This window comes from Salvelinus alpinus, chromosome 2 (assembly GCF_045679555.1).
Source record: "Salvelinus alpinus chromosome 2, SLU_Salpinus.1, whole genome shotgun sequence".
Lineage (NCBI taxonomy): Eukaryota > Metazoa > Chordata > Actinopteri > Salmoniformes > Salmonidae > Salvelinus > Salvelinus alpinus.
The window spans coordinates 24,366,534-24,383,968 of record NC_092087.1 but is presented as its reverse complement, the minus strand read 5'-3'; the positions used below and the strand labels follow the sequence as shown (position 1 = coordinate 24,383,968).

The window sequence follows — 17,435 nt, the reverse complement described above, 5'->3', positions numbered from 1 at the left end:
CCAGATGATAGTAGACTAGCTAGCTTTCATAGCCAGGTTGATCAATCTCAATCTTCTCAAATGAAAAATATCTCCAGATGTGGAGACAGCACTCCATTGAAACAACCAAACTGTTCCCAAAAAACAAAATTATTTAACAATAATTTAAAAAATTAGGAGGAGCCTAACTGCTGCTGCTCAGATGGGGTTGAGGTGATTGAGCTAATATGTACATATAGGTAGGGGGAAAAGTGACTAGTCAATCAGGATAGATAACAGAGTAGCAGCAGTGTGTGTGAGTGAGAGTATGTGTGTATTGGAGTGTAGTGTGTGTGTGGGTAGAGCCAGTGCAAGATGGTCAGTGCAACAACAAAAAAGGGGGTCAATGCAAATAGTCCGGGTAGCCATATGATTAACTGTTCAGCAGTCTTATGGCTTGAGGGTAGAAGCTATTCAGATAGACTGTAGGCTGCTACAGACAGGGAAATAATGGTACAGGTATAACTCACAAGATATACAGCTTAACACTAAATATATAGATGTTACGGTGTAAAACCATAGCGTAAAACAAATATGGGAGCTATATGCTACTCAGAAAAAATTATATCTAAAAACACTTTAAGAGTTGTTTTTTACAAAACTGTTCAAACCACAATGGTGAGACAATTAGCTGATGGGTAAATACCAAAGTAATATTGTAATGCTTGCATGACCTCAGGATACCAACAGGTTCAGTGTTTGTGAATAACTTTTATCTCAATCCCAAACAAAAGGGTGCACCTCTCCAATACAGGTAGTGTTTGTCCATAAGATAGCAGCATTGGGCTAGCTAAGCTTAAGATTTTGAAGCATTGATAGTACATTATACTGGATGGTGGATCAGAAGACCTGATAACACACAATAGCCCATGCATGCACAATGCTCAGAAGTGGGCACATCGTGGGCACACCTCATAGTGATTATAATTGGTACCCGAAGGTCATAACGGTAATGAATATGAATATGAAAATAACCTCTCACTCAATGTCAACAAAACAAAGGAGCTGATCGTGGACTTCAGGAAACAGCAGAGGGAGCACCCCCCTATACACATCGATGGGACAGCAGTGGAGAAGGTGGAAAGTTTCAAGTTCCTCGGCGTACACATCACTGACAAACTGAAATGGTCCACCCACACAGACAGCGTGGTGAAAAAGGCGCAACAGCACCTCTTCAACCTCAGGAGGCTGAAGAAATTTGGCGTGGCACCTAAAACCCTCACAAACTTTTATAGATGCACAAACGAAAGCAACCTGTTGGGCTGTATCACCACCTGGTACGGAAACTGCACCGCCGGCAACCGCAGGGCTCTCCAGATGGAGGTGCGGTCTGCCCAACGCATAATCAGGGGAAAACTACCTGCCCTCCTGGACACCTACAGCACTCGATGTCACAGGAAGGCCAAAAAGATCATCAAGGACAACAACCACCCAGGCCACTGCTTGTTCACCCTGCTATCATCCAGAAGGTGAGGTCATTACAGGTGCATCAAAGCTGGGACCAAGAGACTGAAAAACAGCCATCAGACTATTAAATAGCCATCACTAGCACATAAGAGGCAGCTGCCCTATACATAGACTTAAAATCACTGGCCACTTTAATAATGTTTACATATTGTGCATTACTCATCTCATATATAAACTCAGCAAAAAAAGAAACATCCCTTTTTCAGGACCCTGTCTTTCAAAGATAATTCGTAGAAATCCAAATAACTTCACAGATCTTCATTGTAAAGGGTTTAAACACTGTTTCCCATGCTTGTTCAATGAACCATAAACAATTAATGAACATGCACCTGTGGAACGGTCGTTAAGACACTAACAGCTTACAGACAGTAGGCAATTAAGGTCACAGTTATGAAAACTTAGGACACTAAAGAGGACTTTCTACTGACTCTGAAAAACACCAAAAGAAAGATGTCCAGGGTCCCTGCTAATCTGTGTGAACGTGCCTTAGGCATGCTGCAAGGAGGCATGAGGACTGCCGATGTGGCCAGGGCAATAAATTGCAATGTCCGTACTGTGAGACGCCTAAGACAGCGCTACAGGGAGACAAGGCCTCTAGAAGTGCAAGTGATATAAAACACAAAATATTCATTAATATGCTGTAATGTTTGCAAACACTTTACCTAGAAGGCAACCTGCTTGCACCAATCCTTTGTAATTACAGTAAAATACTGTGAAATACAAACCCCTCCCATCAACCAATTTCATTCATTCAATAATTCTGATTAAGGTAGCATTTACTTTTTTACAAAATAATAGTCAATTTTACTGTGTGTCATTACACAGTACTTGCTTTGATACCATATTTACATTACAGTAAGTGTACTGTAATATGAAATATAGAATTTGACTTGCCACAGAGCTGCCTGTAAGATACTGTCAAATTCACGGTAAACTCTTTACAATGTGCCCCTGACAGACATTTGCCCTTTTATAGTTATGGTTTGTGCATTCTGTAGTGTAGATTCTCTAACCAGTCCAGTATTACCCCTCCACATTCTTTAGAGCTAACAAACCTGATTTGTCAGCGTCAATCTGGTTATGACAAGGTTTGACTTCAAACAGTGAGCTTTAGTCACTACACTTTAAAGGGGTTGCCCAGAATTGTAAGTTACAGGCAGCTAGCAGCATCAAAGTTACTGTATTTCATACTGCAGTACACCTACTGTAAAGCAAGTACTGTGTAATGAGTACTGTGTAATGACAGTTTGACACACAGTACAATACTGTAAAAAAGTAAATGCTACTGTAATGAATGAATTAAATTAAAGTAATTTAGGTGAGATGGGGTTATTAATTCATAGTATTTACATGGGATTGGTGCAAGCAGGTTGGCTGCTATAGTCAGGGGTTCCTTGCGAGCGCCACATCTATTTCTATGGGCACAAGCACTGTTCATGACACAAACTGTTCACACCCCTCTTGTTGGCGAAGATAACATTTTGCAGGTATAAAGCTAATTTCCTGCAATTCTACACATTTTGTCATGGGGTGCAGAGAACATATTGGGAAAGAGGATACCTAGTCAGTTGTACAAGTGAATGCATTCAACTGAAATGTGTCTCCGCATTTAACCCAACCCCTCTGAATCAGAGAGTTGCGGAGGGCTGCCTTAATCGACATCTACGTCTTCGAACACCCGGGGTTTTGCAGTTTTAAAGCAAATGTTCTTGCAATTCTATACATTTTATCCATGTCTAATGTCACAACAAAATCATCACAACAAAATCTATGGGCTAAAAAAAACCTAGCTAAAAAACGTTAGCTAACATGGGCTAGTTGATCTGGATATTTCTGACAAGTTATACAGTACATAGCTCTCTAAGGTATGCAATGAATGACATGACAAGAGGAAAACTGATAATGCACTTCCCAATTTCGAAATCTACTATTACAACTTTCAAGAGTAAGTTGTTTGGGAACCACTGTGCTAACTAATTACAGAATATCAATGAATATTTGATGTTATATCACTTGCACTTAATAGAGGCCTTAACAAAGGCTTCCAAACGTACAGCAACTACAGGGCAAAACAGGTCATGGCAAAATGCTCAACCAATAAAGGTTTACGACTTGCTACCACTCTAAGCTGTCTCCTATACATTTTCAACTAAATAAAGGTTAAATAAAGGTTAAATAAAAATTGATATCCATATATCAGTTAAAATTTTACAGCATTCTCACTAACTGGTGCAACAAATATAGCCTCTTACAAAGCACACCTCTAAATAAGTTAATGAACCAGAAACAACAATATTTGTTTTTGAAGCAAAAGTTTTTTAAATACATTTTTTACCCCCTTTTTCTCCCCAATTTCGTGATCACGATCTTGTCTCATCGCTGCAACTACCCAACAGGCATGGGAGAGGCGAAGGTCAAGTCGTCATGCGTCCACCGAAACATGACTCGCCAAGCCGCGCTTCTTAACACCCGCTCGCTTAACCCGGAATCCAACTGCACCAATGTGTCGGAGGAAACACCGTTCAACTGACGACCGGAGTCAGCCTGCAGGGGCCTGGCCCACCACAAGGAGATGCTAGAGCACAATGAGCCGAGTAAAGTCCCCCCCTCCCCTAACCCGGATGATGCTGGGCCAATTGTGCGCTGCCCTATGGGACTCCCGGTCATGGCTGGTTGTGACAGCCTGGGATCAAACGCCAGGCTGTAATGATGCCACAACATTGTGATGCTGTGCCTTAGATCGCTGCGCCACATGGGAGTCTGACACAAAAGGTTTTTTGACGCTCCAAACATATGGTACGGTACTGTAATCTGGGGTGTAATTACAGTACAATTCTTTCCCTGCCCAGAACATTTTCCCACAACTCACTATAATTTACAGTATGCTGCAGTAAAACGTGTCACACAGTATTTCACTGTTGATAATACACAATTTCCCTTTATACATGTTGCCGTTACAGTGTATGTAAATTCCCTGGTTTCTCAACCTGTCAGATAGGTGTGCTTGCCAGGAAGCCTTTTAGCCTGTCATTTATAGTCAAAACATTAGGATAGCATACAGTGAATGCCCTATGAGCAACTAAGGCAGTGAAAACACAATTCATACATAGTTGCCAGTATTGTTTTTGGTATAGCAGCTGCAACTCCACAGTGAGGTGGTTTTCCAAGACATCTGTGAGGATATAAATCAACTCATGACAAAACCTTCTACACTACATTGTATCATGAACAGAAAGTGGGTCTAGCATGGCCACTCCCACACAACCTGGCCTCAGAGCATTTCATATTATTCTGTACATAAATCCGAAACACTACATTTAGTATATGTTATATTTCGTATGGTACATATTAATTTGTGGTGTCCATCACCAATTTCATATATGTTACGAATTACAATTTGTATTATATGTTATGAATTTGCAAATTTCCAATATGTTACAATTTTGCAAAACCTTCAATATGTTAAGAATCTGCAAAAAAATGACATGTTGCAAATTCTAGCTAGGTGGTTAACATTAACATTAGCTAGCTTGCTAATGTTAGCTGGGTTAGGGGTTAAGTTTAGGAGTTAGGTTAAAGGGTTAAGGTTAGGGGTACGGTTAGCTAAAAGAGTTAAGGTTAGTGTTAGGGAAAGGGTTAGCTAACATGCTACGTAGTTGCTAAGCAGTTGCAAAGTATCTAAAAAGTAGTAAGTAGTTGAAAAGGTGCTAATTAGCAAAAATTATAAAGTTGTCCGTGATGAGATTCGAACTCGCAACCATTGGGTTGCTAGATCTTCTCGTTATACGTCCAGCCATCCACCCAGACGTAACCATTTGTCTTATGTAACCATACCAAACATAACATATCATACTCATTCAGGGTCCTGGATTTACGTTTACTAGTGTAACGACCCTGGGTTTATAAGCTTGGATATCGACTCTGCCGCTTGAGCATGCTTTTGGGGCACAGTCAATAGCGCACTGGACTTCGGGCTAGAAGGTCGGGGGTTCGAGGCCTGCTCTCTGCCTGTTTCATTACATTGGTGTCAGAAGTGGGATCAGACCTTGCATCCACGACAGTGCGTGTGCTTGGCCAGTGAGCGCGTTCCTATAAGACGTAGAGTCGCAAGCTAGCGTGAGGAAGCGCTCTTTGAAAGGAGGGATTAGTGTAACGACCCTGGGTTTATAAGCGCGGATATCGACTGTTGCTTGAGCATGCTTTTGGGGCACAGTCGATCGCGCGCTGGACTTCGGGCTAGAAGGTCGAGGGTTCGAGGCCTGCTCCCTGCCTGTTTCATTACACTATGTTACGTCTAGTGTATGAGACCAGGCTGTCCACGTCGCAGCTGTCAGGGAGCTTTCGCCCTTAATAGCTCAATGGTTGTGCTAGAAGCAATAACACATAGAAACTCACTTAGCCTAGAAATGCCAAGGTTATCAGTAGCATGTTTATCGTTTCCCATATAATATATTGTAACTGTTCCTAAAAAGTCAGTTTATTTGAGTCTAAATGAAAGATTCCAAAGGGGTATGTGGTTAAAATATCGATTATTTTGCAGAGCCTAAATTCAGCAGACTGTCCTTCCAAATCGGCCACAAGAAACTAATGCATGTCACTGTCACATTACATTATTACCTTTGTCTGGCAAACACCAGTAATCCTGGTAGCGCCAGGTAGGCTATAGGAATGAGTTGTCAAGCTTTGATCACATATTGCAAACTAAATGTAGACTTTATCCTATGAAACTATTCTGCCTATGTTGAATGAATGGACTTGTACGACTGAGTGAAATCAGCTTCAAATTAAATAGCTGCTCATTGGCAATAAATAACATCTGTTTGTCAGTGTGGTAAAACAATCTGTCGTGAATGTCAATCTTCAAAACGTCTACATTGTAGGTCGTATCGTCGTCACTATAAGGTCATTTTTCAGCGTCAAAACAACACATCGCCTATGACATCTACACTTGTTTACGTCTTCCCGAAAAGCCCATACGTCGTTTTCGGTTGGCTATTCACAGCCCAGCTTTGGTCGAATGTATGCATGCATAGCACATAATAAACCTTATTATCTAAAGTCCAAATTTCTTACCCGTCCGATCCAGATTCTGCGTGCTTTTTGAACGACTGGAGCCTCTCATCATCCCTATTTAGTTCTGGTGTAGCCTACGTTGCGTAGAGGTTGGTTGTGGTGTGTGTGCGTCTGATGAGAGAGGAGCAATCACACGGAAGAAACGTGCCGCAGCCAGTTGAGGTCTAGAGCTGTGTGATACTGTGATGCATGTTGTCTATGCATGCACACACCCACTTCTGCTGGACTGCTTCAGAGTGATTGGGATTCCTCTGTAAGAGGCGCAGGCTGAGTTACTATTCAGTTTCTCAAGATGAACATATTTGAACACATATGATATTTGTCTTATTGTTCACACTGTGTTTCAGCTTGGGCCAGGAAATCAAATTAAATCACAAGACAGTCAGGTAGGAGTTTAGGACAGGTGACTGATGCTGTGTAGCCTACTGAACAATGCCTACATATCCTTGGCCTGCTGCATTGAATGAGTTACAGGCTATATATAGACTGAGATGTGGGCCAAGGTCTTCCAGTGAGTCTAAGAACTCCTTTATTTAAGTTTCCTCTGGGAGATTGTGTTTACCATAGATGGGGATCTGAATGAACACATTTTCAGTGCAATACACCTGAAAGTTAAGCTGCTGTAGCCTAATCTGAATTTTGCGATGACATGGCCTATTGATTTAGTAGCGACACTAAATTAGCTATATGGGTTAAGTGGACACACACGCACACACACACCTAACAATGTGACCCAGCAGCCCAGCAGAGATAACAGTGCAGCACGTGACCCGCCTTTGTGGACTGAAGATCGAGAGAGAGCAAGAGAGAGAGAGATAATTGCAGGGTGCTGTATGTGAGCACAAGATCTAAGGGTAGATAAATGAGGGGGTCATCATAATGGTGAGAGGGAAAGAGACCTATGGTTAAAAGGCTGATAGGAAGAGATAGAGCAAGTTAGAGAGAGTGAGATGAGGGTCACTGTGCATGAGAATGGCTTGACCCCTCTCCTGTTCCTCACCACGTCTCCAAAAGACCATAGTGATTAGCATCCCTTCGTACCACCTTTTCACCTTTCACTTCATCCCACATATCCCCCTCCCACACTCTAGCCTCTGGCAGCATTCTGTGTCCAGGGCTGGCTAAACAGGCTGTGTCTAGACCAGTTACTGTTGGAGGCACAATAAATACCACCCATACCCAGTGGCGACCCGTCATTCAGGGCAGGTGAGGCAGAGTTACATTAGAAGTGCCTATCCAAGAAGGCTCAAGGTCATTGGCCACAGATACAATGACGTCAAATCACGTTGTATCTACAGTAGATTTGATTGGACTGATCATGTCAACATCATACTTTCAAAATATTAGCAAGCAGTCATCCTCATGAATCAAGTTGACAATCTACTGGCAAATCCTTTTTAATCCTTGTCATATGAAGAGAAATAATGAAGATAAATTATAGATAAAATGTATCAGTGCTCATCGGCCACTGGACATAAACATTACACAACAAGTTGGAAATTACAAATTCAACAATGAGTGGTTTGGAAGGAATCAGTGGCTAACTGCAAGCATTGCAAAGCAATCATTATCCTGCTATTCAGTGGAGTGGCTGTGTGGTCCCAAGTCTAAGATTAACGGTCTCTTTTCCTAGTTTCAAATTATAAACATTCAACATTGTCCATGCTGTCAATGAAGCATGATTTTTGTCGTGCTCAAAACAACTGTTAACTTGGAACTGCAAAATCTGACTTTAGTGAGTTCAAGAAAACGGTGAACTCTGGGAAAAACGAGCTACGACTGGGAAAATACGTTTTGAACTTTCCTCTAACTCGGAATTGTAAATTGGGAACTCGGGCCTCTTTCTAGAGATACGACCTGAAGATCCCTGACGTCATCATGATTCAATCTTTTTTTTTCTCTCCCAGTTGTCTTGAAAGCCCATAAATCTGGTGAATGCCAGACTTTGATGACAAAGTTGATGACAAAATTTGCCCATGAAGAACCGCTGCGCCACCTTCTTATTCAAGTGAGCACAGCTCAACAAGTTGAGTCCAAAAATGTATTGTATGCTGCTGCATAAATTATGTAATATGCCAAGGAGATATGTATACTGTAGCTAAGAAAGTAATACTAAGTGTATGTTGTGTAATAAGCTGTTAGTAGCCAATGTGCCTCACCTCACCCTATTAAACTGGTCTATTTTCACCTCTAAATTTCGCCTCCTGTTCTAACTTGGTGGTGCACATGTAGCCTATAACCTGTTTTTGAGAAATGTAATCATTGAATATTGTACGAGCCTTCATTGTCTGGTTTGTCACTGTTTGTCGCCGTTATAGTGCAATTCACGTATTGTTTAGTGTTGTGTAGTGGCTTTGCTGGCATGCATCCCACTTTCTTTTTTTTTGCCCCACCAAGATTTACATGCTAAAATCGCTACTGCACATTCCAGCCTCCTGCTCTAATCATGCATCTGCTGCCATGACTGTATTGAGCATGCTAGTGGCTGTGGGGGAGTTGTGGAGGAGCTGCTTTGAAGTGAAATCATAACCAACAAATGCTTTATAACAGAGTTATAAAGTTTAACAGGCTAAGTTCTTCATGCCAGTCACCATCTTCTACCCCAGACTGTTTTCATCATCCATTGTGACATGGTAAATTTGCATTTTTATTACGAAGTACCTTCTTGCCACACAAGAAAAAATGTCTCTCAGAGTGGAAAAATTAAATTCCTGCAATATGTTCTGTTTTATTACTATGTATTTTACTTCCATCCAACAAAATGTAAAGGATAAAACACAGACTGTTGGAGGGCTAAATGAAGTGTCATACTATCTGTGAACTGTCACTCGAACATTCCTTTTCTGCCCTAATTCCTCTGGTGTAGAAAGTTAGATCTGAGAATGTCAGTGAAAATATCCATGAGAAGCAAACAACAGCTGTGAGGTCATGATCTGTTTGAGCCAAATATAAGCATGGCCGATATCCCATATTAACAACAGCACAGCCAAACACAACTACACCGAACAAAAATACAAACGCAACATGTAAATTGTTGGTCCCATGTTTCATTAGCTGAATTAAAAGTTCCCCCGAAATGTTCAATACACACAAAAAGCTTATTTCGCACAATTATTTTGCACAAATTTGTTTACATCCCTGTTCATTTTTCTTTGCCAAGATAATCCATCCCCCTGACAGGTGTGGCATGATCGTTACACAGGTGCACCTTGTGCTGGGGACAATAAAAGGCCACTCTAAAATGTACAGTTTTGTCACACAACACAATGCCATAGATGCCTGAAGTTTTGAGGGAGCGTGCAATTGGCATGCTGATTGCAGGAATGTCCACCAGTACTGTTGCCAGATAATTTAATGTTCATATCTCTACCATAAGCCAATGTCATTTTAGCGAATTTGGCAATACATCTAACCGGCCTCACAACCGCAGACCACGTGTATGGCGCCGTTTGGGCGAGCGGTTTGCTGATGTGAAAAGATTGCCACATGGTGGTGGTGGGGTTATGGTATGTGCAGGCAGGCATAAGCTAATGGAATTTAATCAATGGCAATGTGAAAGCACAGAGATACCGTGACGAGATCATGAGGCCCATTGTAAGGCCCATTTTTCTTAAGGTATCTGTGACCAAGAGATATGATGGCTTGCGAAAGTATTCACCCCCCCTTGACATTTTTCCTATTTTGTTGCTTTACAACCTGGAAATAAAATAGATTTTTTGGGGGGTTGTATCATTTGATTTACACAACATGCCTACCACTTTGAAGATGCTAAATATTTTGTATTGTGAAACAAACAAGAAATATGACAAAAAAACTGAAAACTTGAGCGTGCATAACTATTCACCCCCCCAGAGTCAATACTTTGTAGAGCCACCTTTTGCAAAAATTACAGCTGCAAGTCTCTTGGGGTATGTCTCTATAAACTTGGCACATCTAGCCACTGGGATTTTTGCCCATTCTTCAAGGCAAAACTGCCCCAGCTCCTTCAAGTTAGATGGGTTCCGCTGGTGTACAGCAATCTTTAAGTTATACTACAGATTCTCAAGTGGATTGAGGTCTGGGATTTGACAAGGCCATTCCAAGACATTTAAATGTTTCCCCTTAAACCACTCAAGTGTTGCTTTAGCAGTATGCTTAGGGTCATTGTCCTGCTGGAAGGTGAATCTCCGTCCCAGTATCAAATCTCTGGAAGAGTGAAACAGGTTTCCCTTAAGAATTTCCCTGTATTTAGCGCCATCCTTCAATTCTGACCAGTTTCCCAGTCCCTGCGGATGAAAAACATCCCCACAGCATGATGCCACCACCATGCTTCACTGTGGGGATGGTATTCTCGGGGTGATGAGAGGTGTTGGGTTTGCGCCGTACATAGCATTTTCCTTGATGGCCAAAAAGCTACATTTTAGTCTCATCTGACCAGAGTACCTTCTTCCATATGTTTGGGGAGTCTCCCACATGCCTTTTGGCGAACTCCAAACGGGTTTGCTTATTTTTTCTTTAAGCAATGGCTTTTTTCTGGCCACTCTTCTGTAAATCCCAGCTCTGTGGAGTCTACTGCTTAAATTGGTCCTATGGACAGATACTCCAATCTACGCTGTGGAGCTTTGCTGCTCCTTCAGGGTTATCTTCGGTCTCTTTGTTGCCTCTCTGATTAATGCCCTCCTTGTCTGGTCCGTGAGTTTTTGGTGGGCGGCCCTCTCTTGGCAGGTTTGTTGTGGTGCCATATTCTTTCAATTTTTTAATAATGGATTTAATGGTGCTCCGTGGGATGTTCAAAGTTTCTGATATTTTTTATAGCCCAACACTGATCTGTACTTCTCCACAACTTTGTCATGACCTGTTTGGAGAGCTCTTGGTCTTCATGGTGCTGCTTGCTTGGTGGTGCCCCTTGCTTAGAGGTGTTGCAGACTCTGGGGCCTTTCAGATCAGGTATATATATACTGAGATCATGTGACACTTAGATTGCACACAGGTGGACTTTGTTTAACTAATTATGTGACTTCTGGAGGTAATTGGTTACACCAGATCTTATTTAGGGGCTTTATAGCAAAGGGGGTGAATACATATGTACGCACCACTTTTCCGGGGGGGGAGTTTAATAATTTTTTTAAACAAGTTATTTTTTAAATTTCACTTCATCAATTTGGACTATTTTGTGTATGTCTATTACATGAAATCCAAATAAAAATCTATTTAAATGACAGGTTGTAATGCAACAAAATAGGAAAAACACCAAGGGGGATGAATACTTTTGCAAGGCACTGTACATATCTGTATTCCCAGTCATATGAAATCCATAGATTAGGGCCTAATGTATTTATTTAAATTGATTTCCTTATATTTATTTATTTTTTATTTCACCTTTATTTAACCAGGTAGGCAAGTTGAGAACACGTTCTCATTTACAATTGCGACCTGGCCAAGATAAAGCAAAGCAGTTTGACACATACAACAACACATAGTTACACATGGAGTAAAACAAACATACAGTCATGAAGTCATACAGTCATATGAACTGTAACTCAGTAAAATCTTTGAAACTGTTGCATATTGCATTTATATTTTTGTTCAGTATAACTTCTTCCTCCCATCACCCAAATACCAGAGGGCAGCAACCATGTGTGCTGGAAGTAGGGGAAAGGTGATTCATTTTGGTATGTTCTAAACATATGAGGATGACCTTCCAGAGAAGAACTCTGAGGGTCAAACAGCTGTGTTCCAAATAACAGCTCCACTGCTTCTATTTATACAGTTGCTAGTGAAAGTCTACACACCCCTTGCACAGTCTTCACATTTTGCTGCCTTAAAATTAAATCTATAAAGAGAATACATTCAATTTTTTTCCGTACCGATCTACACAACCTTCTCCACAATTCCAGAGTGATAGAAAAATTATAGAACATTTTCCAAATTAATGAAAAATGAAGATGTATTGATTGTGTATGTCTTCCCATCCAGAGTTAATACTTGGTGGAAGCACCTTTGGCAGCCATTACAGCTGTAAATCATTTTGAATAAGATTCTACCAACTTTGCACAACTCTTAGAGCAACATTTATCCATTGTATTTGTCAAAATTGCTCAAGCTTATAAAAAATTTGGTTGGGAATCATTGATGGACAGCAATATTCAGAATCAAAAAAAATATGAAAGGAGCAAAGCCCAGATAAAAAGTTATTCTGAATACCTAACCCTGGGATAGAGTTTTATTTTTAAGTGGAACAATTACACAAATTGTAATGCCAAAGACACAATAGAATGGCTTTCCAATAGGTGTTGAGGTTTTGTGAATGGTCCAGTCTCAGTCCTGACTTCCACCTCATTACCAAAAGTGTGTGGACACCTGCCCGTCAAACATCTCATTCCAAAATCATGGGCATTAATATGGAGTTGGTCACCCATTTTCTGCTATAACAGCCTCCACTCTTCTGAGAAGGCTTTCCACTAGATGTTGGAACATTGCTGCGGGGCCTTGCTTCCATTCAGCCACAAGAGCATTAGTGAGGTCGGGCACTGATGTTGGGCGATAAGGCCTGGCCCGCAGTCGGCATTCCAATTCATCCCAAAGGTGTTCGATGGGGTTGAGGTCAGGACTCTGTGCAAACCAGTCAAGTTCTTCCAAGGATCTTGACAAACCATTTCTGTATGGACCTCGCTTTGTGCATGGGGGAATTGTCATGCTGAAACAGGAAAGGGCGTTCCCCAAACTATTGCCACAAAGTTGGAAGCACAGATTTGTCTAATGTCATTGTATGCTGTTGCGTTAAGATATTTCCCTTCACTGGAACTAAGGGGCCAAGCCCGAAAAACAGCCCCATTAATCCTTCTCCACCAAACTTTACAGTTGGCACTATGCATTGGGGCAGCTTTACACCACTCCAACCGACGCTTGGCATTGCGCATGGGGATCTTAGGCTTGTTTGCAGCTGCGCGGCCATGGAAACCCATTTCATGAAGCTCCCGATGAACAGTTCTTGTGCTGATGTTGTTTCCAGAGGCCGTTTGGAACTTGGTAGTGAGTGTTGTAACCGAGGACAGACGATTTTTACGCACTTTAGCACTCGATAGTCTCGTTCTGTGAGCTTGTGTGGCCTACCACTTCGTGGCTAAGCCGTTATTGCTCCTAGATGTTTCCACTTCACAATAACAGCACTTACAGTTGACTGGGCTACGTTGAAAGTCACTGAGCGCTTCAGTAAGGCCATTCTACTGTCAGTGTTTGTCTATGGAGATTGCATGGATGTGTGCTCGATTTATATATCTGTCAGCAACCGGTGTTGCTGAAATATCCGAATCCACTATTTTGAAGGGGTGTCCACATACTTTTGTATATATAGTGTAAATCTGCTTGAAAATGAGACAATGTTTGAATATTGCTGTCCATTAATGACTCACAACCAAATTTACTGAGCTTGAGCAATTTTGACAATGGATATACAGGTAACTGACAAAATAAATGAAACACCAACATAAAGCATCTTAATAGAGCATTGGACCACCACGAGCCGCCAGAACAGCTTCAACGCGTCTTAGTATCTGGAACTCTGTTAGAGGGATGTGACACCATTCTTCAACAATAAATAATAATCATATATTTTTAACTTAATGTAATATCTTATGTTGTTCTTGTCTATAACTGTTCTGCACTTTGCCATGTACTTGTATGTTTTATGCGGATCCCAGGAAGAGTAGCTGCTGCATGTGCAGAAGCTAATAGGGATCCTAATAAACTAAACTCTCAGGTGAGACCATGGCCAGTATATTACCTACCTCCTCTCTCTCACCTGAGACCATGGACAGTATATTACCTACCTCCTCTCTCTTGTGAGACCATGGCCAGTATATTACCTACCTCCTCTCTCTCACCTGAGACCATGGACAGTATATTACCTACCTCCTCTTTCTCACCTGAGACCATGGACAGTATATTACCTACCTCCTCTCTCTTGTGAGACCATGGCCAGTATATTACCTACCTCCTCTCTCTCACCTGAGACCATGGACAGTATATTACCTCCCTCCTCTCTCTCACCTGAGACCATGGACAGTATATTACCTACCTCCTCTCTCTTGTGAGACTATGGCCAGTATATTACCTACCTCCTCTCTCTCACCTGAGACCACGGACAGTATATTACCTACCTCCTCTTTCTTGTGAGACCATGGCCAGTATATTACCTACCTCCTCTCTCTCACCTGAGACCACGGACAGTATATTACCTACCTCCTCTCTCTCACCTGAGACCATGGACAGTATATTACCTACCTCCTCTCTCTCAGGTGAGAGCATGAGCAGTATGTCTGTACCTACCTCTCTCTCAGGTGAGACCATGGCCAGTATTGTTACCAACCATCAATTCATTGATGGTGAAGTGATGGTTAAATTCATAAACGATGGGTAAGTTCTCACTATAATTCTCTCATACTCCATCAAAATGATATGATCAAATCAACATCAATGTTTGTTTGGCATATGCACAGGATACAGTGGGGTGTATACAGGAATATATCATTGCATTGTACCGTGCACTATTAAAGTAACAATTCATTTGATGTTTTACCACACAGTGCCAACAAGCTCTCATCCCTCCTGTCCCACTACCAACCAAGCAAGAGTTTCTCCAGGAACATCAGTGCAAAGGTTTGGTAGGAAACTTTTGTTCATACAGAAGGGCAGACATTATGCTTGTTACAAGTATTTTCCCCTTTCCTGATTAAACTTCAACAATTAGTATACAATTACTTTGAGTTACAATCAATAAAAACTTGGTTTGGAAAGGCCATTGACACTAATAAGTGATTTCAATACATGTCAGTGATATTATTCTTTAATTGGTTGAATGAATGTTGAAGAAACATGGGCAACTGCAGAGTTTATAAAAGAGATGGGTGCTGCCATAGATTTACATTATAAATGCCCATCGAAGAAGGCTCAAGGTCATTGGCCACAGATAAAATTATGTTTAATCACGTTATATCTACCGTAGCTTTGATTGGACTGATCATGTCAACGTCATACTTTCAAAATCTTAGCTAGCAGGCTAGACAACCAGTCATCATCATGAATCACGTCGACAATCTACTGGCAAATCCTTTTCAATCCTTGTCATATGAAGAGAAATTATAGATCAAACGTATCGGTTCTCATCGGCCATTGGACATAAACATTACACAACAAGTTAGAAATCGCAAATTCAACAATGAGTGGTTTTGAAGGATTCAGTGGCTACCTGCAAGCGTTGCAAAGTAATCACTATTTTTCATCCCCTGCCTGCTATTCGGTGGAGAGGGTGTGTGGTCCAAGTCTGTGCTTAAGGGTCTCTTTTCCAAGTTTAAAAGGATAAACATTCCCACGCAATACCATGGGCCAGAATATATTGGCCATGCTGTCAATGAAAACAACTGGAAATTCGGAACTGGGAAATCTCAGACTTCAGTGAGTTCAAGACAACTGGAAACTCAGAAAAAAACATCCTCCGACTGGTAAAATAAGATTTGAACGGTCACCCAACTCGGAATTCCAAGTCGGGAACTCGGGCCTCTTTCTGGAGCTCCGACTTGAAGATCACTGACATCATGATCCAACCTTGTTTTTTTTCGGAGTATCCAGTTGTCTTGAAAGCACCGTAAATCCGGTGAATGCCAGACTTTCATGACAAAGTTTCATGACAAACTTTGCCCACAAGAAGAATCACCGCGCCACCTTCCTGTTCAAGTGAGCACAGCACAACAACGGTTCCACGAGTCCAAAAATGTCTTGTATGCTGCTGCATAAATTATGTAATATGCCAGGGAGATATTTATACTGTAGCTAAGAAAGTAATACTAAGTGTATGTTGTGTAGTAAGCTGTTAGTAGCCCATGTGCCTCACCCTAATAATTTGGTCCCTTTCTCTCTCATAACTTAGCCTTGGTGGTGCACATGTAGCCTATAGCCTGTTTTAGAGAAATGTCATCAACGAATATTGTAAGACCTTTCATTGTCTTCTCATATGCCCCCTTGATTTACCCTATTGTTCTGACTTGGTCTACAGGGAGAATACTGTAAGAACGGCCCATGTTCTGAATTCTGTCGCTGTACGTTTCAAAAGTGCTGAACAAATAGCTATATTGACTACATCCGTCTTATCTCGCTCATTAATGTCTTAATCAAAATTACGGATTGCCTCTAATCCGCTCATCGTTCCCTTATGCCATAGTTTGTACATCTCAATTGTCAGTAGCAACCATATTTGTTTAAGCAAGTCAGCCATATCAGCATTTTTTTTTTTTTTTAAAGACAGTAAATGAGGCTGACTTAAATGTTTCGCTGTCAGACAAGGCTCCACTGATAGCCAGGTTGTAAGGATTCACTCCATGGTGCTGAAAAGAAAGCTCTGCTGTTGGGATTGATTTATGTAGGCCCTATCAGTTTGTGGGCACCGTTTGTCACCGTTCTAGTGCAATTAATGTATTGTTTAGAGTTATGCAGTGGCTTTGCTGGTGTGCATCTACATTTTTTGGGGAGTTCGCACCACCAAGATTTACAGGCTAAAATCGCCACTGCAAATAAGCCGGCTATGTGGGAGAAGCTCACAATTATGCACTTTTCAATTATTATTTCCAGCTCTTTGTTGGACAGTTATATCGATATTAATTCATTCACTGAATCACAAGGTGGCATGTACAAAAAAATCACTCACTTTGGGTCTACCGGTGCTCAGAGCAGACGGATGTTGCATTCCATTGCAAGGCATTGATGTTACAAGTCATTATAAACTATCAGCCCAGAATGCTAATTGGCTGACAGCCGTGCTATATGAGACCGTATTCCAATGGTATGACAAAACATTTGTTTTACTGATCTAAGATCAAATTACTTCAGTAACCAGTTTATAATAG

General features: G+C 41.3%; 1 protein-coding gene across 1 annotated transcript in view; it reads right to left on the bottom strand.

The window, feature by feature from the left end:
* pfkfb4a (6-phosphofructo-2-kinase/fructose-2,6-biphosphatase 4a) overlaps positions 1–6,731 on the bottom strand; it is a 43,945-nt gene extending 37,214 nt beyond the window's left edge. The window contains exon 1 of the mRNA XM_071371882.1: positions 6,559–6,731. Coding sequence (XP_071227983.1) covers positions 6,559–6,610 — 52 coding nt within the window. The 5' untranslated portion in view covers positions 6,611–6,731. The remainder of the gene's footprint in view (positions 1–6,558) is intronic.
* Between the last annotated feature and the right edge of the window lie 10,704 nt (positions 6,732–17,435).